This window comes from Athene noctua, chromosome 14, assembly GCF_965140245.1.
Source record: "Athene noctua chromosome 14, bAthNoc1.hap1.1, whole genome shotgun sequence".
Lineage (NCBI taxonomy): Eukaryota > Metazoa > Chordata > Aves > Strigiformes > Strigidae > Athene > Athene noctua.
In genome coordinates, this window is record NC_134050.1 from 16474921 (window position 1) to 16498265 (window position 23345).

Below are 23345 nucleotides of genomic sequence, written 5' to 3' on the forward strand. Positions count from 1 at the left end.
CAGGCTCGCTGTGAGCCAGCAGTGTGCCCTGGCAGCCAGGAGGGTGAACCACATCCTGGGGCGCATCCAACACAGCGTGACCAGGTGGTCACCAGAGGTGACTGTCCCGCTGTGTTCGGCGTTGGTGCGGCCTCACCTCGAGCACCATGGGCAGTTCTGGGCCCTACAGTTTAAGAAGGATGTGAAGGTCCTTGAATGTGTCCAGAGGAGGCCAGCAAAGCTGGTGACTGGTCTGGAAGGGATGTCCTGTGAGGAGCGGCTGAGGGCTTTGGGTTTGTCTAGATTGGAGAAAAGTTGAGGGGCAATCTCCTTGTGCTCTACAGCCTCCTGAGGAGGCGAGGTAGAGAGGGCAGTGCTGGGCCCTTCTCCCTGCGATCCAGTGACAGGACACATGGGTAGGGTTCAAAACTGTGTGAGGGGAGGTTTATTCTGGACATTAGGAGGCATTTCTTTGAGAGGGTGGTCAAACACTGGAACAGGCTTCCTGCAGAGGTGGTTGATGCCCCAAGCCTGTCAGTGTTTAAGAGTATTTGGATAATGCCCTCAATAATAAGTTTTAACTTGTAGTCAGCCCTGAAGTGGTCAGGCAGTTTGACTTAGATGACTGTTGTAGGTCCCTTCCAACTGAAATATTCTAGTCTAGTCTATTTCTTTCCTGCTGACCTTTCTAGATTCCCAAAGGCAGCCCTGGGAGTTCTGTCAGGGTGATGGCCTGTGCTTCTGCTTTGGAGTGTCAAAGTCAAGATAACTTTTTCTTCAGTTCTCTGTTAGCTGCCCATTGACACAAAAGGCTCCAGGAGCATCTGGTGATGTTGTTGGGGTGCTCCTGCACTCTGAACAGGGAGTGATGTGAAGAGAGTGAGGCAGTGGTGTGCCTGTGTTTCTTCTGTCCATGTATGTGAACAGAGGTTCTTGCAGGTTGACAGACGGTTGTCTTGTCTTCCACAGAGCCCGGCCCAGTTCTTGATCTCAAGGCAGAATATGTTGGCATGACTTCTGTCAACTTAACATGGGTGGTGAATGACACTGCTTCCAGCTCCTACACGTACAGGATACAGGTTGAGAGTGGTACTTCTGTTAGGAACGTGACATCCAATGTCACCAGAGTTGAAATTTCTGAGTTAATCCCTGGGACCATGTACAGATTCACAGTATTTGCAGTAGCAGCTGATGGTTGGACAGAAGGAGAAGGATCGTCCATAAACCTGTATACGGGTAAGTCGTGGTTGCTCTCACACCTCTTCCTGATGGTCTGTATTTTGCTGTGCAGCACAGGGCTCTCCCTGTCTGCCCAAGGGTTGAAATAGAATATAAGCCTTACCTGACCTGTCTACTAAGAATAAGGCATTAATACATAGAGAAAATAGAGCCCAAAATTTTTTTTTATTTATTTTTTTAAAAAAGCACCAATTCCTCTCTAACCCCCCCTGCCCCAAAAGAGAACCCCCAACAACAGCAACAAATCCAAGAAGCAACCAACCAACCAAGAAAAACCCCTTCCTTTACCATCATCATCCTCTCTTTCCTGCCTATCTCTCTATATTCCTAAGGGAGCCCTGGGAGTGCTGGCATAGTGCTGACCTGTGCTTCTGCTTTGGGAGTGTCTAAGGGAGGTGAATCCCACTCAGAATGACTTCAGTTCTCTCTTAACTGCTCGTTGACACAAAAGGCTCCAGGAGCATCTGGTGATGTTGCTGGGGTGCTCCTGCACTCTGAACAGGGAGTGATGTGAAGAGAGTGAGGCAGTGGTGTGCCTGTGTTTCTTCTGTCCATGTATGTGAACAGAGGTTCTTGCAGGTTGACAGACGGTTGTCTTGTCTTCCACAGAGCCCGGCCCAGTTCTTGATCTCAAGGCAGAATATGTTGGCACGACTTCTGTCAACTTAACATGGGTGGTGAACAGCACTGCTTCCAGCTCCTACACGTACAGGATACAGGTTGAGAGTGGTACCTCTGTTAGGAACGTGACTTCCAATGTCACTAGCGTCGAAATTTCCGAGTTAATCCCTGGAACCATGTACAGATTCACGGTGTTTGCAGTATCAGCTGATGGTCAGATGGAAGGAGAAGGATCATCCATAAGCCTCTATACAAGTAAGGAAGTGCTGCCTCTCAGTTGCAAGTAAACATGCCATTGTACCAGATTGCCCTGCTTTTTTTTACCTTTGGTTTCTAACTTTGGACTATTTCTCATTGTGATGCTTCTTTGCTCCAGGTGTCTGTGAGCATAAATGCCAGGTGGCCTTTGGTAAAAGGGAAAAGGACTGAGATACCTGTTTCTCTGTGTGTGCATGTGTTGCCTATTAAGCTGTTATTTCATCATCTTGGTTGCTCAAGACTGTAGAGGTCCAGCTGCTACAACAACATGACTTTCTCTAGACTTGATGGCTGAACAGGTCCCCTGTAATGCTTTTGGGAGCAGGTTATCACAGCTCATGCCAAAGGACATTGTGTTCAGGCATGTGGTTGCCAGGATCACAGAGGCTTACTGTTTTTGAAGATTGTATTGAGCTCTTTGCAGACAGTGCCTGGGGCCACATTATGGATTGTGGTGCCATTTTTGTCAGCTTTGTGCCATGGCACCTTTTTCCAGATCAGAGAGACAGATGGGAGGAGATCTTTATTTTGTGTCTAGCTCAGGGATGCAAAGGGAACAAGCAACATCCCTACAAAGCAATTAGAAGCAGTGTGTCCTGGAGCTGCTACTGAGCAGATGAGTTTGTCTAAGCTGCCTGAGGTGAGTCTTGTCTGCCCAGTGTTAATGGTGGATCAGGCTTGCAGACACAGCCCCCCAGAGTGGGTCAGCTGTTGGGCCTGCTCAAGGAGCCCATTTCCTTCTCCTGATATTGAGGAGAGGCTGGACTGAAGGGGTCACATTAAGACTTGCAGTTGAGTTAATGGACCAAGATCACCCTGCACTCTCCTTCCTTCTCTGATTTCCATCTGTTTATCTGTCTGGAAACCCACTGAGGAAATAAATGTTTTTAGCATGTGAAGGGAAATAAAGAGAACATTCCCCAGAACTCCTGTGGACTTTCCAGAGGTGCCACAGCACGAATATCTGAAACTGGACATTGATAATGCAGAAGTGTTGCATGGCTACAAATAATGCTCATACTGTGTGGAATAGGGAAACATGGCTGTGGCTTTCCTTTCTTTATTTCTCTGTCTTGACAGATTGTTGTCTTGGCTTTCACAGAACCCAGCCCAGTTCTTGATCTCAAGGCAGAATATGTTGGCATGACTTCTGTCAACTTAACATGGATGGTGAACGACACTGCTTCCAGCTCCTACACATACAGGATACAGGTTGAGAGTGGTACCTCTGTTAGGAACGTGACATCCAGTGTCACCAGAGTCGAAATTTCCGAGTTAATCCCTGGGACTATGTACAGATTCACAGTATTTGCAGTAGCAGCTGATGGTTGGACGGAAGGAGAAGGATCATCCATAAGCCTGTATACGGGTAAGTCACAAGTTCTTGCAGCCTTGTTTCTGGTGAACTGTATTTTGCTGTGCAGCACAGAGCTCTGCCTACCTGCCTGAGGATTGTAATTTAATACTGTTGTGGGCAGATGTGATGTTTGATCCTAGAAACAGAGATGACCAATCTGCCAAGCATGACATGTTGAAGTGCAAAAGCAGCATTGCCCTGATGGAAAGCTGTTGGTGAAGTTTGTCCTCAAGGCTGGCAACACAGAGAGGAGGAATTGCCCCAAGGACCTTTCTCTTCTAAATTTGGGAAAGGGGGTTGCATTTGTTCTTAGATCCTTATTTTAAGGTGCTCCCACACAGAGCATATTGTGGCAGGGGAACATTTGTGATTTGGGGGCCCGTATCTGCCATTGGGCTGCCACAGGAGAGTGAGATTGAGGCAGCGGCTAGTTCAGGAGAACTGCTTTGGCCATGTAGCACCTTGCTGTGTTGAGTATCAAAAGTCTTGCCATGTGGTGTTGGAGGGACCATTTTGGAGCTGGCCTGCAATGCTGTAGCCTAGCCTGGTCATTACACAGGGTGTATTTGAAAGAAAACACATGCCTGTTCTTGTCATTTGTGTTGTCCTGAAATGTACCTGCATGTGTGCTCATACCTTTCCAGTCAATGCCCAGAAGTCTCTCCTGTGCTGCCTGACTGCAATGGCTAGTTGCCTGGTTTTGAAGATGCACAGGGAATAGGGGGCAGGAGAGAGGGTTTTGAGAGCTGTTCCCTCTGCAGTGGGAGTGAGTGCAGGGCATGAGGGTTGAAGGAGGAGCAAGGTGCCTGGGTAAACACCTCCGTTCCTCTTCAGTGTTGTTTGATCTTCCTTACTTTTTGCTGTGCAGAGATGCACCACCATTGTCTTTCCCCACTGCTTTTCTCTCCTTCCTGCCCACCTCTCTGCATTGTCAAGGGAAGCCATGGGAGTGATGGCACAGTGGTGACCTGTGCTCTGGATTTTGGATGAATTTTACTTGAGGTGCCTCTTTCTCATTTTTCTGTTAGCTGCCCATTGACACAAAAGGCTCCAGGAGCATCTGGTGATGTTGTTGGGGTGCTCCTGCACTCTGAACAGGGAGTGATGTGAAGAGAGTGAGGCAGTGGTGTGCCTGTGTTTCTTCTGTCCATGTATGTGAGCAGATGTTCTTGCAGGTTGACAGACGGTTGTCTTGTCTTCCACAGAGCCCAGCCCAGTTCTTGATCTCAAGGCAGAAAATGTTGGCATGACTTCTGTCAACTTAACATGGGTGGTGAATGACACTGCTTCCAGCTCCTACACGTACAGGATAGAGGTCGAGAGTGGTACCTCTGTTAGGAACCTGACGTCCAGTGTCACCAGAGTCGGAATTTCTGAGTTAATCCCTGGGACCATGTACAGATTCACAGTATTTGCAGTAGCAGCTGATGGTTGGACAGAAGGAGAAGGATCCTCCATAAGCCTGTATACAGGTAGGTCACGGTTGCTCTCACACCTCTTCCTGGTGGTCTGTATTTTGTTGTGCAGCACAGGGCTCTCCCTGTCTGCCCAAGGGTTGAAATGCAGTACTGTTGTAGGCAGAAGTTCTGTGCTTTGCCTGCCTGCAGGTAGAGATGTTTGTGTGGAAGAAACATAGTCTTCTTTTTAAAAACAAAGTAAAACAAACCCCCTCAAAAAGACCAGTTGGTAAAAGTGGTCACCAAGGCCTGTGACGCAGTGAAGGAACTCTTCCTGAGAACCTGCCTCCCTGGCCTGGAAATTGTGTGGGTGGTTTTGCTGCCTTCATTTCTTGGGGATGGGGGCCTCAGACCCTTATTTTAAAGGGCTCCCACACATACTGAGTTTGTTTTGCCCAGGGACCTTGTGTGATCTGAGGGCCTGTGGCTGTTATTAGGCTGCAGCAGGAGAGTGAGCTCAGGGCATGAAGGGTGGTGAAGGAGCAGGGTCATCACCTCTGTTCCTTTTCCAGTGATACTTGATCTTCCTTACCTTTTGTTCTGCATGGATACACCACCATCTGCTTTCCCCACCTTCCACTGCAACCTTGTATCTTTCCTGACCACATCTTTGAATTCCTAAGCAAAATCCTGGGAGCAGGGTCACTACTGGCACAGCAGTAGTGACCTGTGCTTCTGTTTTGGAGTGTCTGAGGGAGGTGAATCCCACTCAGAATAACTTCTCTTCAGTGCTCTCTTAACTGCTCGTTGACACAAAAGGCTCCAGGAGCATCTGGTGATGTTGCTGGGGTGCTCCTGCACTCTGAACAGGGAGTGATGTGAAGAGAGTGAGGCAGTGGTGTGCCTGTGTTTCTTCTGTCCATGTATGTGAACAGAGGTTCTTGCAGGTTGACAGACAGTTGTCTTGTCTTCCACAGAGCCCGGCCCAGTTCTTGATCTCAAGGCAGAAAATGTTGGCATGACTTCTGTCAACTTAACATGGGTGGTGAATGACACTGCTTCCAGCTCCTACACGTACAGGATAGAGGTCGAGAGTGGTACCTCTGTTAGGAACCTGACGTCCAGTGTCACCAGAGTTGAAATTTCTGAGTTAATCCCTGGGACCATGTACAGATTCACAGTATTTGCAGTAGCAGCTGATGGTTGGACAGAAGGAGAAGGATCATCCATAAGCATGTATACGGGTAAGTCACGGTTGCTCTCACACCTCTTCCTGATGGTCTGTATTTTGCTGTGCAGCACAGGGCTCTCCCTGTCTGCCCAATGTTTGAAATAGGATATTGTTTCAGGCGGAAGTGCTGCACACAGCCTACCTGCAGTCACTGATGTTAAGATGTGGAAGGGGGTTCTCTGAGGGGTTTTGTTAACTTCTTGTGGATGAGGTCATCAGGTCCGTATTTTGAAGGGCTTCTACGGGGAGTGTGTTGTGCCTGAGGAACTCCCCCTCTGGAGCTGCTCATGGCTGCTTGCTGATCCCTCAGCCATCTTGCTCTGATCAGCTCATCAGCAGAGAGGAGAAGGTTGCGGTGCTGTGGTGTTCCTCATGCTAGGCATTGTGACCATTTTTTCCCCTTGTGAATATGCACTGCTGTGTCCTTTCCTTCACTTTGTCCACTTTTGACTGAGGTGAGGTGAATCTAACCCAGATCTCCTCAGTGGGGTTTCCAGAGGTGCCCCAGGATGTATCCATGAAGAGATCTCTGGTACTGTGAAAGTGCTGCTTGGCTGCTTGTAATGCTCAGTCTGTCCAATACATGGAAGTGTGGCTGTGCCTCTGCTTGTGTTTGTCAACAAATATTTGTGAGTGTTGATGGAGTGTCATCTTGCCTTTCACAGAGCCCAGGTCTGTTTTCCATATCTGGGTGCAGTATGATGGTCTCTGGTTTTCCCATGGTTATGACTACACCTACAGATTAGAAATCCAAAGTCACGGTCCCTCCTCTAGAAACCAGACATCCAGTGTCACCAGAGGTGTTAATACAGACAGAAACCCTGGAGCTTTTTGTATTTTCATTGTGTTTGTAGGAGTATCTGACAGTGTTACTGAAGGAAAAGAAATATTTATAAAATGCAATAGAAATCAGTTCCAGTCACTCACAATCTTTTAACTAAATCTGTTTTTTTTTCTGGTACACAATTCTGCTTCTCCTTAGATTCTTGAAATAATATCCCTTTTTATTAACAAAGTAATTTAATCCATGAGCATTTTACCTCTGTATTTGGAATTACTAAATACTCTTTATCGAGAGAGGGAATAAATTTGCTGTGTGTTACAACTGTAGAAGTTAAGTGTTTTGGTCTTGAACGCCAAGTATTGTAAGATGTTTAGTTTAGAGGGAACTTTCTTCTCAGTGTTACTGCTACATCAACTTTTAAAATATCTTTTTATAACTGGTCATAAGTTTGCAATTTCTGTATTGTGTGCTATAGAACTCTCTCACTAGCTGACGTGTTGTAGTTGCTGCTCTTAAGGATGGCTACTGCTGTGCTCTTAATGCACAGAGCTTATATTAGTTTTCTTGTTGGCCACTAAGAGTTTTACACAGTTATACAGGGAGTTAGTGTCAATCTACATAGTACTCTAAAAATGTGCTTAGAGTGGTATGTTCAATTGTTGAACAGTATTTTGAAAACTTTGCTGATCTTGACAGACACTAAACCTAAATTTTCTCAGTAAACCTGTCTGCAGAGGAGGTCTGTGTACTTAGTGTGCTAAACGCTTCTCTTCCTCATAGGGTAGAAAGTCCTTGTAGGCGGTACCTTCATCTTTTTAACAGTGGAAGGGAATACTGAAGTTTTACAAGCATTTATACACAGAACTTACAAATAGACAGCTTTTTCTATTTACTGTAATACTTGATTTCTTACTCCTCTTTTTTTATTTCAGTTCCTGCCTTAGTGAATTCATTTCAGTGTGAACCAGTGGCCAAGCAGTCTTCCCTAATGCTGAAGTGGAAGTGCCCTTCTGGTAACAATTCTGGCTTCAAAATTAAAATATGTAATGCTACATGGGAAAAAGAACAACAGACTCCATCCTGCATGAGAGAAGGCTCAGAGGAAGTCTTCAGAACAGCATCTTTAGATTATTTCAATACCTATAATGTTACTATTGCAACTCTTTCAAATAGTTCTGAAAGCCATCCAGTGCAGAAGATATGTAATACGAGCATTACCGGTAAGCATTAAGATTTGAGAATTAAAGATATTCATAGGACCAAAATAGTGACTTCATGATGCAGCATACCAAACTTGATGTGCAGTAGATTATCAGCCTACAGATTGTGAAGAAAACACTACATTCACATAAAGTCTAATGTAATGCTCCATAGATATGCATTATATGAACAGCATTAGTATTTCAGCATTTTCTTGTTGGGAAAACTTTTCTTTATCAGTCATTAAGGTACTAAAACCTATTTCTTTATATAGACCCGCCTGCTCCAAGCAAAGCTCCTTTAGTCAAGGCAGTCAGTCACAGCTCGTTGTCTGTTGAATTCTCTGATTTTGAGTCAGTGAATGGACCATTAAAAGCCTATGCAGTAATGATCACAACAGAAGAAGAAGGTAAGATGTTACAGTATGATCTTGTAGCTGTGTGAAACAATTTATCAGATATCATTACGTTTTAAACTCTAAACAGGTGTTAAATAGAGAAAAAGCTGACTCAGTACTTTCAATCATCTTTCAGAAATCATGAAGCAAAAATACCTTGCTTGCTTAAAGTCAGATCACTCCTTTTCAGAAAGCCAGTTTTCACTCAGCCTTTTCCAGCCTGACTTATTCTTGTATATGTTTCATATGTATTGCCACTGTGCTGTTGTCCTCTTGATCTGCCAGTGATTCCTGCCATAAGGTTGTGTGGTGTCCTTTTTTTTTCCTCACAGAATAATTTTCAGAGCTACTAACACAAGCAGCTTTGGAATGTAGGATGTTTTTACCCCTCCCATATTGAGCTGGAAGATACCTAGATACCTGCTGCAATATCTTTAAAAAAAAAAAAAAAAAAAAAAAAAGAGAGAGAGAGAGTGAACTTTCCTTGGGATTTCACTTAAAACACTTTAACTGAGAGATATGGAGTGCTGGTGGAAGGCTTGAGTAGCATTGTCAGCATCACATGCTACGGGAGTCTGAACACCATGGAAAGCTAGCATGTGATCTATCAAATTCTCATCTTTAAAGCATCAAAACAGAGAAATGTCTTTAATTGGTGAATGTCTAATGGTAAATCATAAAATTAAGGAACCTTCCTTTGCATTGTAGGTTTTCATTGAACGTCTTTTCATTTCTGCCAGTGCACTGGAGGAGTAAAGCAGCTGATAGAAATAGTTTCCCCCAAGTGGGATTTGCCATTTATGCTTATCCTTTGTCTTAACACTGGAAACTCATCTTGCAGCAGTTTGACTGTAGATCTTTATTCTGTGGCTTTCCATATAATCCATGTACAAGAAACGCCCATATATATTTATCTGTAGTACATAAGTGCAGAAAATTCCTATTTTTCACATGCCTGCTCAGCTGCCCCAGGGTTGCTGACTTAAATGACTCAGAGGCAGCAACAGCTCTGCTTGTACCTTCAACCAGTCCTGCTTAGTCTTGATGAGATTCAGTGTAGTCTTCTGCGTGGTTTTGATTGCAAGGTATTCAGGAGAGAGGACTTTCAAGATGTTATTGAGAGAAATAAGGAAGGAAGACTGCCTGTATTTATAATATGGAGTCTGAGCGCTTTGATAGCAGGAAACCATCCTTACAGCCAAGCATCACTTCAGCTTTATGGTGTTGAGATAGCATTAATATGCTTGAGATGTGTTTCTTCTCTGTCTTAAAACAGACATCATTACCTTTAGGATAGACAGGGGACTTTGTTCAGCTGTGTAAGCAATGGTGTCTAAGGCTGTTTGAGATGGCCTAGGGTGATATGCAAGGCATCCACAGAGAGCTGCAGATACAACCTGGGATGTACATCCTTTTGGAATGGAAAACAGGGATCTGTATCTTGGACAGTATTGAACACCCTTTTCTAGGCAACTGAGTTAATTGCAAGCTCAGCTGCTTTTAATGTAACCAAACTAGTGCTTTGCAAGAGCTGTCATGCACCCTGTTCTTGCACAGTCACAGTTGCTGAGAGCTTTGCTGTTGGTGGCAGTGAGTCACCAGCTCACTACTGGCAGATCACTCACAAACCTTGTTTACACAACTGTAAAAAAAACTACTGGAGTTTTTCCAGCCTTCAGAGCTCCTGCAAGGCTTCTCCTTTTTAAAGGTGAATTCAGTACTTTATCTGTTTTTGGAAGGAGCTCTTAGCTTTGTAAAGACAGTCAGTAGAGAGCAATGTATGCAAACTTCAGCCGAATGAGCACCATTTTTCTTACTCCCACAGCACTTTGAATATTTGAATCAGTTTGCTCTTGTGTTGTTGGACAATTAGTAATTTGAGCTTGTTTTTTACCTCTTAGGTCATCATATGTGCCTCGACTGTATAACCTGCCTCACGTTTCTAGGGTTCATCTTCTAACAACAGGAACTGTAAAGTGGTGCTGTTCTGCAGACAGTGTCCTGTTGGTCACTTTGACTGCAGTAGCCCATTCTTCTTAGTCTTCTGGAAGATAAACTGTTCTGATCACGGTTTTGTCCAATGCTTGTCTCTGTCAAGAAAAGGCAGAAATTAACTCTTTCATGTCTTAGGGTTTAGGTATGAGACTTCTAAGACACAGCAAGGAGTTGTAAGTCAGGATGAGCTTAGTGTCACCCTGAAAGAGGCTTGATGCTGTTTGAGTAGCACAATGTTACCAAGTACCAGTTGAGTTTTTCTACACTGTTTGCATTGTACTCTCTAGATACGATAGCTGATAGGGTGTGTATGGAAATAACTGACTTGTCTAGTGAAGTTTGTCCACAAGGGTACCAGAATCCACCACTAATGTACCTCTACAGAGAAGCTCCACTATACGTAGTAGAAATGAAACCAAAAGGATGTTAAAACAAGTAACACTGGGAAGTAGGGAGGTAGTTCACTAGTTTGTGTTGCAGTAGAAGAGATTTCTGAAATTGTCTGTTGCCCTCAGCCTGTCATTTCAGGCAGTATTTATGCAGTAATGACAACTGTGGTTAATGTGACCATCTCAGCCACTGTGCTGATTGATACAAAATCAGTGGATGATATATATCACATATATCCTTGTTTTTTCCTGAAGGTTGTGCATCTTTGAAGTCTAAATTGAACAACACATACAAAGATTTCAAGAAGACGAAGACAGTTACCTATGTTACATATGTCATAAAAACAGAGCAGGCAAAACCACCTTCTTTTCATTCTCAGAATGGTACCAACATCGTTAACGTAGGCAAGGGAAACACAATGTATGGCTACGAAAATGGACCACTGGTTCCACTTCGTTCATACAGGTATTTATTTCAAACCACTGTTTGATTTATTTTGCTGCAGTTGAAATAAAAAAAAACATCTAACAAAAAGATTACAGATCTTGCTTAAGACTGTTAAGGCCATGTGATGTACCTGATTTTTTCTTTCCCTTCTCCCTTACCAACAGGGCAAGTGTTGCAGGTTTCACTAATATAACCTTTACTGTGGCCAACATCATTGTGGGGGAAGATAGTTATGTATCATTTTCACCCTGTTCTGAGGCGGTTTTGCTACCCCAGGATCCAGGTATAGTTAATGTCAAATGTAGGACTGGCGACTGGGCACATAGACAGTGTGTGGAGATGCCTTAATTATGGCAAGTTTCATAACAGCAAAACACCAGTTGGTTTCTCAGTGATGGACTGTTTCTAGCTTTGCAGTGACGCTGCTCTGTAAATTCAAACGTTGCTAGTTCTGTGGGTGACCTCTTCTTTCCATGTATGACTTCTGCTGTGGAAGTAAATGCTCTGCTGCCCATGGCATGCTAAAAGGGATTGGATGGCACAGGGAGACTTTGGTACAGAAACAAGGAGCAAAAAGCAGCTGATGTTCTAATAGTTCTAGTAAATTAGAAATGAGTGTATTGAAATGCAAATACTGGTCCTTTGATCCCATTTTTTATTAATTTATCATCCTTGGTTTATTATTCTTAATGAGCTTCCAATACTGGTACTACCAAAGGGCGCAGTAAAGACAAGACATTTAGAAGTGTGTGGAGTGTGCTCTGTCACTTGTAAGGTTCTCTTGTAGCATGTTGATTGAGTTAGATGATTACCAAAGAGCTAAATCAGTAATGAGTAATACTTGTTGTCTTTTATCAGGTGTTATTGCTGGAGCTGTTATTGGATGCCTTTTAGCTATACTGGCTGTAGTCGCTATAGGGGGCTTCATATTCTGGAGAAGGAGAAGGTAATGTGTGTTCATTGTTACATGTGCTGTGATGAGGAACACCAGTATTGCACTTCTGTATCTTTCTTCTAAAAAGGTCTCTTCTGTTTTATGCACTTCTATCATGATGCTTTAAAATATACGTTCCATTAAAAATCTTGTTTGTATGTTACTGATTAAGTCGATGTATCAAGCTAGTTAAATGACTTTGTTCAACCCATAGTTACAAACTAATGAGTTAAGACTTGTTTTGTTTAGCTCTTCTGAATTCATGCTTGCTGATGAAGTAATTCAGTCAGAAGTAAGCAAACATCACAAATTATTGTGCTAAAAACATGTGTAATTGTATCTTAGATGGTTTTACTTTAAATTATCCATTAATCACACTTTTTAATTGCTTGATGGCGTGTCACATGAAACTTACATTCTGGAGTTTCCAGAAGCTGATGAGTTGCCTGGGGTTTGAGCTGGTCTCTCAGTTTCCAGTCTTTTCCAAATAATCTGGAATTTAAGAGTCTGCAAAGACTTTTTCATACTTCTAATCACATGGTACATCCTTTCTAAAGAGTTAGCTGTAGGGCCCTTAGTCCAGTTTTCTTAGTTTCTTTGATTAACTGCTGTTATTTTTACAAGTGTATCCAATAGCTGTGGACAATAATGAGAAGAGATTCCTTTAAAGCTCGGAACACTTACTTTCATTCAGCTACCACTTCCAGTACCACTGCCACATCACTGTTGAACACTTACTGTAGGGATTCTGGGAGTAGTAGCAATTCTCCTGAGCTGTTAGCTAACGATGCAGATCCCTCCGATGTACTTCTTCCACCAAACTTACATGCTTTATGTTCAGGCATCATACTCTAGTTCCCACAAAAAGAAACAGTCTCATTGCACACCACCATCGAATGAAGGATGAAATATTCTTACTCCAGGTACAGGGTTTGCCTCAGGAGGGTTTTTTTTGCACAGAATGAGACTTTCAAAATAAATTGTTCTGAACAGGCACAGGAAATAGCTGTCATCAGAAATCTCATGTGTATTCCATTAAATTCTACTGTGAACCAATTGTATTTTTTTTTGCCTTATAGGAAAGATAAAAGAAATACTGAAGTGTCCTTTTCTCCAATTAAGTAAGTCCATATCCTTTCACACATTGTTTTCTGAGCTCAAGTGATATTTGCAAATCTTACTCTGAACCCAGATACTTCTTTTCTGTGCAGTTTTATATAGAATTTTGCAGTATTAATTCCTCATGGAATTTAAAGACTCCAGCCTGCAAACTAGAAATAATCAAATTGATCGAGACTTGTAGAGTTGCCACAGGGATTTGAGTGCTTGCTTCATGAATTGCTATTAGACACACAAATGCTCCACATAGTTCTGAAAAGCAGGATGTCTGAGTGAAACGTAGGCTTCTGTGCACGTTGAGGAAACAATCCAAATTGTTGGTAAAGTGCACATAGGTAAAATTCTGCACTGTGGCCTGAATTTTCCTTTGCTTTATGACTACTTTGTGCTGAGCCATTAATTCTGATAATGTTGAGACTGTAAAAGCTGGCCATGAGAGGATAACCACAATGTATTGAAGTCACAGGCAGTGCAGTTGCATCACATTATTGGTTCCTGCACCAGTTTTTGTGCTAATGGAACGGCATGGCTGAAGCATCCCATGAAGACCTGTGTAGACTTTGGTAGTTGACACAAAATACACCAGGGAATGGGACCAATCTGATGGGAGCACAGAAGCGACTGACTGACACCTTCTGTGATACTCTTCTCCTGAAGGATGCACTATTCTCTCCTTGGTTTAACAGATCAGTTAATATGCTGTGCTTGGTATCCTGTCCCCTGTAAACGCAGTTTTGTGGCTGCTACTAACAGTCATGCTTTCATTCTTAGATTTACATAGTGAAAAATACAGCTGCATGTGTCTAATCAACCTTTTTTTCTTTCCCCCACCCTCCCCTGAAGAATCAAGAAGTAAGTAAAGCACACTTTCTAACACATTAACTCAATTTATGGTTTATTTACCTAATACCAGTTAACAATACATGGCTTTTCTTATTTTAGATCAAAACTGATTAAAGTGGAGAACTTTGAGTCCTACTTTAAGAAGCAGCAAGCTGACTCCAACTGTGGTTTTGCTGAAGAGTATGAGGTACGTGCCCTCAAAGGAGAGAGCTCATGACAAATATTTTTGGAAAGGCAAGTTAGCTTTCCTGTGGAGCATACATGAGGCTTACTGAAGGGGAACAGAGGGGACATTTATTATAGAGATTATTAAGCTGCATGTATAGCCTTCCTTTCCCTGCTTCAGCTCCAGATTTAGTTGAAGTGCATGATAAACACTTTACATCCTGAACTATTATCTCTACCTGTGAGCTTATAGCATGGCCTGCTGCTCAGAGCTCTCACCAGACAGGATCGCCTGAGTCCTTGCCGCAGTCACACTCCAATTAGCCTAGGGAAAGCTATTTAACTCCTCTGCACTTTGTATTTTTTAATCTTGTTTTTGTTTTTCTATGCAGCAAGACAGGTCTCTTGCTAAAATCACTGATTTCTTCAGTGCTGAGGTGTGATTTGCAAACCACATCTGTGAATAGCTTGAAGGAGCAGTCAGACAGCAATTATGATTTGCTTAGTGACCATAAATGTTTTGTTTTTCTATGAAATGTGCTAAAGTTCAGTTGTTATGGTACAGAAGACAGAAATCAAGTGTCACTAAGCAAATCTGTGTTGTCATGTCTGCTGTTAAAGAATCTAGGTTTTTTTTTTATCTCCTTGAAGCTATTAATTGACTTTCTTCTTCTTTCCAGATCAAAGTCTGTCCTTTTGACTGTACTTTGCAGGCTGGTGCTCTGCCTTGCCTTCCTCTCAGATTTTGCTTCATTCAGTCCTTTCATGATGTACTTGCTCCCTTTTTCCTCGTAATGTCCACAAAGTTTACATGAAGTAGATCGCTGCCTTGGGGTCAGAATGAGTGTTCTATTGATGTCAGTGTTGTGTATTTCAGCCAAACTGTTCCTGGGCTTTTGAAGCCCACCTCTGCGTTTTAAACACGCTACTATTCCAACATTCTGTATTAATCCCTTCTCTATTAGATTTGCCACTGTCACCCTCCCACCCTGTAGAAAGATTTATCCCCGTTGAACATGCCTACTTTTACAGCAAAGGTCAAGAGTGGTTGGAGCGTTTGTCTGTTGCAGTCATGTGTTTCTGTACAATTCCTAAACCAGAACCAGGTGCTCATGAACCCTTCTTCTGTTGTAGGAACTCAAATCTGCTGGTGTTCATCAGCCCAAATTTGCTGCTGAGCTTGCTGAGAATCGTGGAAAAAATAGATACAACAATGTCTTACCATGTGAGTTAGTGTTTTTGTTTTGCATCTTCTACTGGTTGAGTTTTCCAGTGAAAAACCTTGGATTTAGATTTAATAGTACCCAGAGGCTTCATCGAGGGATTACTGTCATCAGTTTTCAAAGCAATGAACTTGGGCTGCTGCTTTCCCAAAATCACTGTATAAGCAAACCTAAAGAGTTTTCCCTCAAGAATGTTTTCTAAAGTTCCCAAACCTTCCCTCACGAAAGTTCATTAAAGAACTTGCCCTTAAATAATTTTAAGTTTCCATTTGTGAGAAACTTGCAGTCAGTTTGAAAAAGAAACAGGTTAGCAGTTAACTTCGGACAGGTAGATGTGCAGAGCTCTGAGAACCCTGTTGCCAGCTTTGCAGAAGAACAAGCCTAAGCCCTCCCTGTGGGAACTCCAGCATAGCAGAGTGTAAGAAGGCATTGGAAGGTGAACAGTGACAGGTACTTAGGGATGCTTTGGAGGAAAAAACATCAGCTGCAATGGCAGCAGGAGACAAATCACCTATTTTTCTCCAGTAATTAAAACTATAATAAATTTTTGTTGGATTAAAAATATATACATATGAAAAACCAAACCATGTGGTTTTTTTAAAAAAAAAATAATCTGTGTTGAGTATTCTGAATCTTTATCCTGGCTACTCATTTTTCTGAAGGCTTTCATCATAAAAATTCTAAACTACTGCTATTTATGATTCCTAAAGTTATATTCTTATTCTTAAAATGCACATTGTTCTAAAACACCTTTTATTTAAAACTGTGCATTAGATAAATAGTGTTTTGCTGAAAGGATCTCGTTTTAAAATTCCTATTTTTCCTTTTTTCTTTCTGCAGATGATATTTCTCGTGTTAAACTTTCAGATCAAAGCTCTGCAACTGATGATTATATTAATGCAAACTATATGCCTGTAAGTCACTTCATTAGTTGTAATGAAATACAATGTGTACTTTTATGATGTAGGCTTAACAGCTCATGCTGATGTTTAAAATTGGCTTTTTATGTCTCATTGATGCGCAAGTGTGTGTATATACATATTTATTTTGGGTTTTTGTTCCTAGGGCTATAACTCAAAGAAGGCATTTATTGCTGCACAGGGTCCTTTACCCAATACTATAGAAGACTTCTGGCGCATGATTTGGGAAAAGAATATCTACTCTATTGTTATGTTGACAAAATGTGTTGAACAAGCCCGGGTATGTTTTTATTAAAATTGAACTGTCTCTGGAAGATGGTTGGATCTAATTTCATTGTTACCCTAGTAGGCTGGAGACTGACTTCTTTTTCATTTAACAACCATCCACTTACTGGAAGACTGTTTTCTAAATTACATAAGCCAAATTTTTTTTAGCTTTTTCCCATTTTCATATCTGCTGACTACCAGAATAGATTGTCTCAGGAGGGTTGTGGAATCGCTGTCTTTAAAGGTGGGTTCTTCTCCCTAAAGAATGGTTTTGGTGGAGCTTCTCCTGCCCTGGGATAGGCATTGGGAAGGGTGACGTGCTTTCTAGCCCTGCTTCAGGTGGCGTGTTACTTAAAACTCACAGTCCATTGTTTCGTTGCTGTGTGTAATGTGTCAAACCTTGTAACTCTCTTCTCAGACAAAATGTGAGCAATACTGGCCAGACAAACAATCCAAGAGCTATGGTGACATTATTGTGACAATGGTCTCAGAGGCTGTCCTTCCAGAATGGACAATAAGGGACTTCACTGTAGAAAAGGTGCGTGCATACCCCCTCGGTTGTTAGTGTGTAAATATCTGCAGAAGTGGTGTATCATATCACTGTGACTTCACATGTCAAGCAACACTGGAATGACAGAATACAATAATTTCACTAAAACTTAATCAAATTCAGAGTTATCTGAGGGAAAAGGATGTGTGGTTTATTTTAACTTGAGGCTTTGAATATATTTGTCTGCTTTCTGTGAAAAGTCTGATTTAAAATTTTTCACACTATTGACTGGCAACCAGACTCCTATGATATTTATGTGTATGCATTTGTTCAGGTGCCCTGGCTTCTTACAGATGTTTTAGTAACGCACCTAGAGGTGGGAATAAGTTGCCAGTAAGGACCTTCCTGTGGCAGAAAGGGATCTGCCAGCAAAACCCAGCCTGCTAATGGGAGTTACCGATAGCCCCATCAGTGATTCTGCAGCTCGTGTTTCCCCGAGACTTGCACCAGAACTTGTGCTTATACAGATAATTGTAATATCTGCTAGACTGAACAATTAGCCCCATCTCTGTCAGCAAATGTAATGCAGCAGAGGTATCTTGGAGTAAAGTAGAAAGTAAAAGGAAATTATTTCCAAATATTCTCTACCAGAGTGGAAGGAAGAGGGAAACTGAAATATCATTGGTGAAATTACTGCACGATTTCTAACAGGCATCTTTAATGAAGCTGAGGTTTGTCCAGTACCTATGGCAGGAAGCTTTACTCTTGCTCTTCTGAAGCCGTTTTTCTTTTTTTTTGGCTGTGTATTCCTCTAGACCAACACACCAGAGAGCCATTCGGTGCGCCAGTTCCATTTCACCTCCTGGCCAGATCACGGAGTGCCAGAGACAACAGACCTTCTCATCAACTTTAGACACCTTGTTCATGAGTACAGCAGTCAAAATCCAATTGACTCTCCTACTCTGGTGCATTGCAGGTAGGAAGAACGTGTTTGTGTTAGACACATTTTTATCTTGTGGCTTTTTTTAAGAACAATTCTTTTTCGATGTGATTTTGAGAAAAAAAAAAAGTGTCTGCTTAAGAAGACTGGGCTGTTCACCCTGCCAAATTAAAACCTTTTCCCCATGCTTCAGAAATGTAGCAATGCTGTGTAGATAGCAAAGTACACAATACAGAATTTAATGAGAATTAGACCATCTTTCTCTCCTAGCCTAGAAAACTTAGCTGAAAAAGTTGTGTCTTCAAGTGCTTTTATCTGTAATCTTGTGCAAGTGCCAGGCTGGGAAGCCCAGAAGCCTGTCCTCCCTCCCAGCTGGTGATGCTGAACGCTGGTGCCACTGAAATAACAGAAGGCATCTCACTGGCTTTTCATCAGTCCCCAGTGAGGCAGTGGTTGAGAGAAGGCAGTAACTCTCTTCCCCCTGCCATTGCAGTGCCGGTGTCGGCAGGACGGGGACGTTCATCGCCATTGACCGCCTGATCCAGCAGGTGGAGATGGAGAATACGGTGGATGTGTATGGAGTGGTGTACGATCTTCGCATGCACCGACCCTTGATGGTGCAGACTGAGGTAAGGCTGTCTTTCGTCCAGCTGCGTGTTTTTTCAACTGTGTGCTATAATCCAGGAAGGGTGGACTCAAGAGGTAGCTTAGAATTACAGAAAGTGTAAGATATCAAGGAGCAATCTGAAATTGCTCTTTTTTTAACTTCCCTCCTTCCTGCCTCATCTCCTCCCACAACAGCAGTTGCAGCCAGGGGCTGTAGTACATCCAAGCAGTCTCTTTACAGAGTGCTTCGAAGGTAGGACTGGCATTTGCAGCTGGAAAGAATCAAACTCTGAAAAAGGGCTTTTTTGCAGTTTGTTTTACCCCTGTGAGTTTTATCCTTATAGCTGTGAGCCACAATTATCTTGAGTCAAATGGTCTTGGTGTGCAGCTCTTCTTTTGTGTTCTGCAGGAGCACATGAGTCCCTGCTGAAATTATCACTTTGATCCGAAGAGATGTGTTGGATTAACTCAAGCTGGTTTGAAAAAGGCTGTAAAATCTCCATCATGAAAGTCTTTTAAGAGGCTGTTAGGCCTGACACTAAATTTGATCCTAGTTTTTTATGGGGGGGGGTGATCAGATCACATCATGAGGTCCTTTCCAGCCCTATTTTCTATGAACTACATACAACTTATAGAAAATACTCTGTGATAACAATCATTGCAGTGCATCCAAGCCCCCAAACTTATATTCAGGAGCAGGATTACTTCCAAAATCAGGTATTTTCTAGAAATGTATCACCCTCTGTTTTTCTCCTGTCAGGACCAGTACGTCTTCCTAAACCAGTGTGTTATGGATATTATTAGATCCCAGAAAGACAAGAAAACTGATCTTATTTACCAAAACATGACAGCAATGGCAATCTATGAAAATTTCACACCTGGGCCAAGCTTCGGGAAGGCCAATGGCTACCACGCGTAGCCTGCATGGAACATGGTGTCTCCAGGAGGTGTCACCTGCGCAGAGGAAAGGGAGATGTTCTACTCGTCCGGGGTTGTGTGCAGTGTCTCATGTCTGGCTTCTCCAGGTCTGTCTGCATTCGAAGATGTGATCTGCAGGAGGAAAAACTCAGTGCTGGCAGGAGCTGCAGACTGATATTAAAAAAACAAAACAAAACAACAAGCAAAACTATTTAAAGTTAACAGAGGAATCTTGCTTTTCTTGGGAATTTAACAGTACTGATAGGTGAAATAGCATTTGCAGTATGAACGGTGGGCTAGAATTTAAATATTAAAATAATAACACAAGCTTTTTATTACAATTTTATATGATTTCATTTACAGACACCAGGCTTGTGGGCTGTTTTAATATATTTAATTATAAGTTTCAGGAACATATTTTATCTACTGTATCTGGTTACTTAGCTAATAGATATGTGCCTCTGTGATTTATTTTTTTTTTTCCTGTGTTCCTTTTTATTTAAAAAAGGAGTACAAACAGCTCCTTCATGTGGACATTTATACTTGGAAATTGTGCCTTTTCTAGTTGCTACTCTAGAAAAAAAACAAAAAACAGCAGAGATTCTATTTTTGTACTGAAACTCTTAATGAGAACACAGATTTTTAAATAAGGCTTATGTCAAACTTAACTGTAGTTGCACTGTTGGCAGGACTCTCCAGAAGTTTGGAGGTGAGCTTTGTTTTTGCATTTCACCACAAATATCCCCTGCCTTAATGTTTCGGTGCCTCTGCTAGAGGAAAAAGGAGTGTGATCTGTCACTCCGAGCTTTAACTATAGTAAAAAAAACCCGAGCAAGTGAATATGTGAATGTGTGTGCAGGGGTGGGTGTGGGTGTGTATGAAGGACAGAATAGCTCCTCCCTGTTCCTGGCTGATATTCCTGTTTTTATACAATTTATAGTGATTTATTTAAAGGTGCAATATATAATTTACTGAATAATGATCACTCTATTCTAATAGAGTTTTACTCAGGTTGGTGTCTTTTTATCATTGTTGTTGTTTTTCCTCAAATATATAAATCTGTGAAAATGTTGAAACAGGTTCCAAGTGTCCAAGCACTCCCAAACAGATTAACTGGCTTTACTGTTTCTACCAAAACAAATTGCACAAAATTCTGCTGTAAAGACCAATTTCTCAGTTGTTTCAGCTGTTCAAAACTGAGACACGTCTTACCTGCCTGCATCTCATTGATCTAATGTAATTGTTATATAATTATTTGCAATAGACTGCTGCTGTGTTTTAACTGGTCCTTTTAAAAACAGAACAAGCAGAAAACCCCTAGTTGCTGATTTTACAAGTCAAGGATTAGATTGGATTTATTTTTCTGGTACATAACTGTTAGACTTATGAAGGCATTACCAGTGAAGGACTTCTTAAGTAGCTGGGGGGGTGTATGTTTTTTTTGATCTTTCGATCATTGCACTGGTTGCATTGCAGAGGAGTATGAAGTTTATGAATAATGCTATAGAATAGCTATAAAGTGGTGAAAATCTTATGAAGGTTTAATAACCAGAGTCTCTGGAATTCTGCTGCTTTTTTTTGTTTGGGTTTTTTTTTAGGTTTTTTGTTTGTTTTAGCAGTGTTGTCAGAAAAAAGCTACAGATGTTAGGAGTATGTGTGGCATGACAGTGGAACCTGGCAACCTCACAGAATCCACTGTCAGCCGAAGGAAAATGTAGGAATTCCTGGTGCACAACTGTAACTTTACAGATATCCAGAGGAATTTTTTACAACCTGGTGTGAAACTGGTGTGCTGTGTGTGAGCAAAACGGGAGGACAAACCACAGTGCCCTTCAGCTTTTGGTTTTGTGGGGGATTTTTTTGTAGCAGCCACTTGTGGGTTCTTCAATATTTTTTTTTCTCGTTCTCTGAAATACTTTAAAAAACAAATTTTAAAAACCCACAAGGTTAATGATCCTGCCCAGCCCCATCCAAACTGGCAGTCCACGTAGTGGATCTCTCACCTGGCATTCTTCCTAAGCTGCTGTCAGATGACAAACAAAGATAAACCACTTGGACCAAACAGAAGCATTCCAAAGGAACTGGGAGGGAGGAATGTCTGCCCCTCACAGGCATGTTATTTTTTTTTCCTCTGTTAATCTATTAATTGCTGCACATCTGTGCAGAGCACAGAGCCAGTATTTGTTATTCCAGGTCTCCCAAGAAGTTGCTGCCTTAAGGTGGAGAATGCTGTCTTACTTCAGAAGGCCCTTATTCTGTATAGCACGGAAGGGAGGGAGATGAATCTTCTACTCTAGATCATGCGTTTGCATTATATTGCAGCAGAACATCAGAAAACTAGCTAGAATGGCATGTGTTTCTACTAACCACTGCCCAGATATTCTTACAGAAAATAAACGTATCTGTCCCCTTGTTTTGATGTTGGAAGCAGGTGCCAAATTTTCACTTGTCATCATCTAATGAGTATTCATTTTTAATATAACTGTATAAGCGTTTTCCCCAAACTGACTCATTCTGAGAAAAGACTGAAATTTGAAGTAAATGACTGGTTAAACCCAGGTATAGGTGGAAAAAGTTGGTGAGGCTTAAAACGCTGTAAACATACAGTTAGCCGTAGTGCTGCTGTGAGTAGGTAGGACATGCCTCCTAGGGTCTCTGCAGGAAGAGGAGGATTACAGGTAAAGAATGCTTTACTACCTTGTGGATCTCTTTTGGTCAAGATGACTTGAATTCCTGCAAAGATTTTTTTTTTTTTTTTTTTTTTTCCCTGCCTTCTGATGTTCTCTGTGTTATAATTGCCGAGATCTGTCTCTGGTCAGTGTTTTCTCTCACTGTAGCTTATCTAAAGCTATCCACTTTTCAGGATGAAAGCTCCACAATGTGGCAGTTGCATTTCTGTTCTACTCTTTTTTTTTTTTCTTTTTTTTTTTTCCCATTTGGGGCCTGCTTAAGAAGGGAAAAGTTGATGTGTTTCAAGTGACTGTTGAATATCTTGAAATAATGTACAAATTTTATTGTTTTCATATTTGTTGTACAGAAAATTTCAGCACATGTCTGTTTTTAATGGTTTGATTTGTTTTTAAAGATATAAAAATAACAATTAAAAAGCATCATCCTAGAGCATTTTCTGTCTTGTATTTCTTTTCTTGAGGTTTTCTTTTCAGTTCCTTTTGAATAAAATTAATTTGCTAAAATACCCATTTGATTTAAAGGGGCTTTATAATGGATGAGGAAAGTGGACTTCCATCCTCTAGGGTGACACTGGAGTTGGATGTGTGTTATGGTCACTGGGGCTCCCTGTGAGGCTGTTAATCTGTCATTGAGGCTTGTCTGGTAGGACCAGGGCCCGATGCTAATGTGTCCTGGCAGCTGGTGGTTTCTTCAGATGAAGAGCTTGGTACCAGATCAAGGAACAACAGCTTCATCCAAGGTCAATCAAAATATTTTCACTCACTAAAGTTGCCATGGGAGAGGACCAGCATTTCTAGGACTCATTTACTTTCGGAAAAACCAAAGTGAGGACTTTCTCATCCCTTGAAGGAGATGTTCTGTTGTCAAGGGTGATGATAGAAGGGTGTGCAGAAATATCTTTGTAATGTTGTATCTGGCTTCTTGATTGTACAGA

The 23345-nt window shown here is 41.8% G+C and overlaps 1 protein-coding gene across 2 annotated transcripts in view; it reads left to right on the forward strand.

The window, feature by feature from the left end:
* Positions 1-22811, forward strand: part of PTPRJ (protein tyrosine phosphatase receptor type J) — a 74634-nt gene extending 51823 nt beyond the window's left edge. The window contains exons 6-25 of one of the 2 annotated variants that reach the window (XM_074917971.1): positions 949-1215; positions 1828-2094; positions 3200-3466; positions 4660-4926; positions 5829-6095; positions 7799-8086; positions 8341-8475; positions 11103-11313; positions 11460-11578; positions 12154-12241; positions 13309-13350; positions 14192-14200; positions 14291-14378; positions 15491-15581; positions 16420-16493; positions 16645-16779; positions 17185-17304; positions 18072-18232; positions 18690-18825; positions 19563-22811. In XM_074917971.1, coding sequence (XP_074774072.1) covers positions 949-1215; positions 1828-2094; positions 3200-3466; positions 4660-4926; positions 5829-6095; positions 7799-8086; positions 8341-8475; positions 11103-11313; positions 11460-11578; positions 12154-12241; positions 13309-13350; positions 14192-14200; positions 14291-14378; positions 15491-15581; positions 16420-16493; positions 16645-16779; positions 17185-17304; positions 18072-18232; positions 18690-18825; positions 19563-19721 — 3191 coding nt within the window. In that variant the 3' untranslated portion in view covers positions 19722-22811. The remainder of the gene's footprint in view (positions 1-948; positions 1216-1827; positions 2095-3199; positions 3467-4659; positions 4927-5828; positions 6096-7798; positions 8087-8340; positions 8476-11102; positions 11314-11459; positions 11579-12153; positions 12242-13308; positions 13351-14191; positions 14201-14290; positions 14379-15490; positions 15582-16419; positions 16494-16644; positions 16780-17184; positions 17305-18071; positions 18233-18689; positions 18826-19562) is intronic. The other variant, XM_074917970.1, reaches the window with a different exon arrangement.
* The last annotated feature ends 534 nt before the right edge of the window (positions 22812-23345 follow it).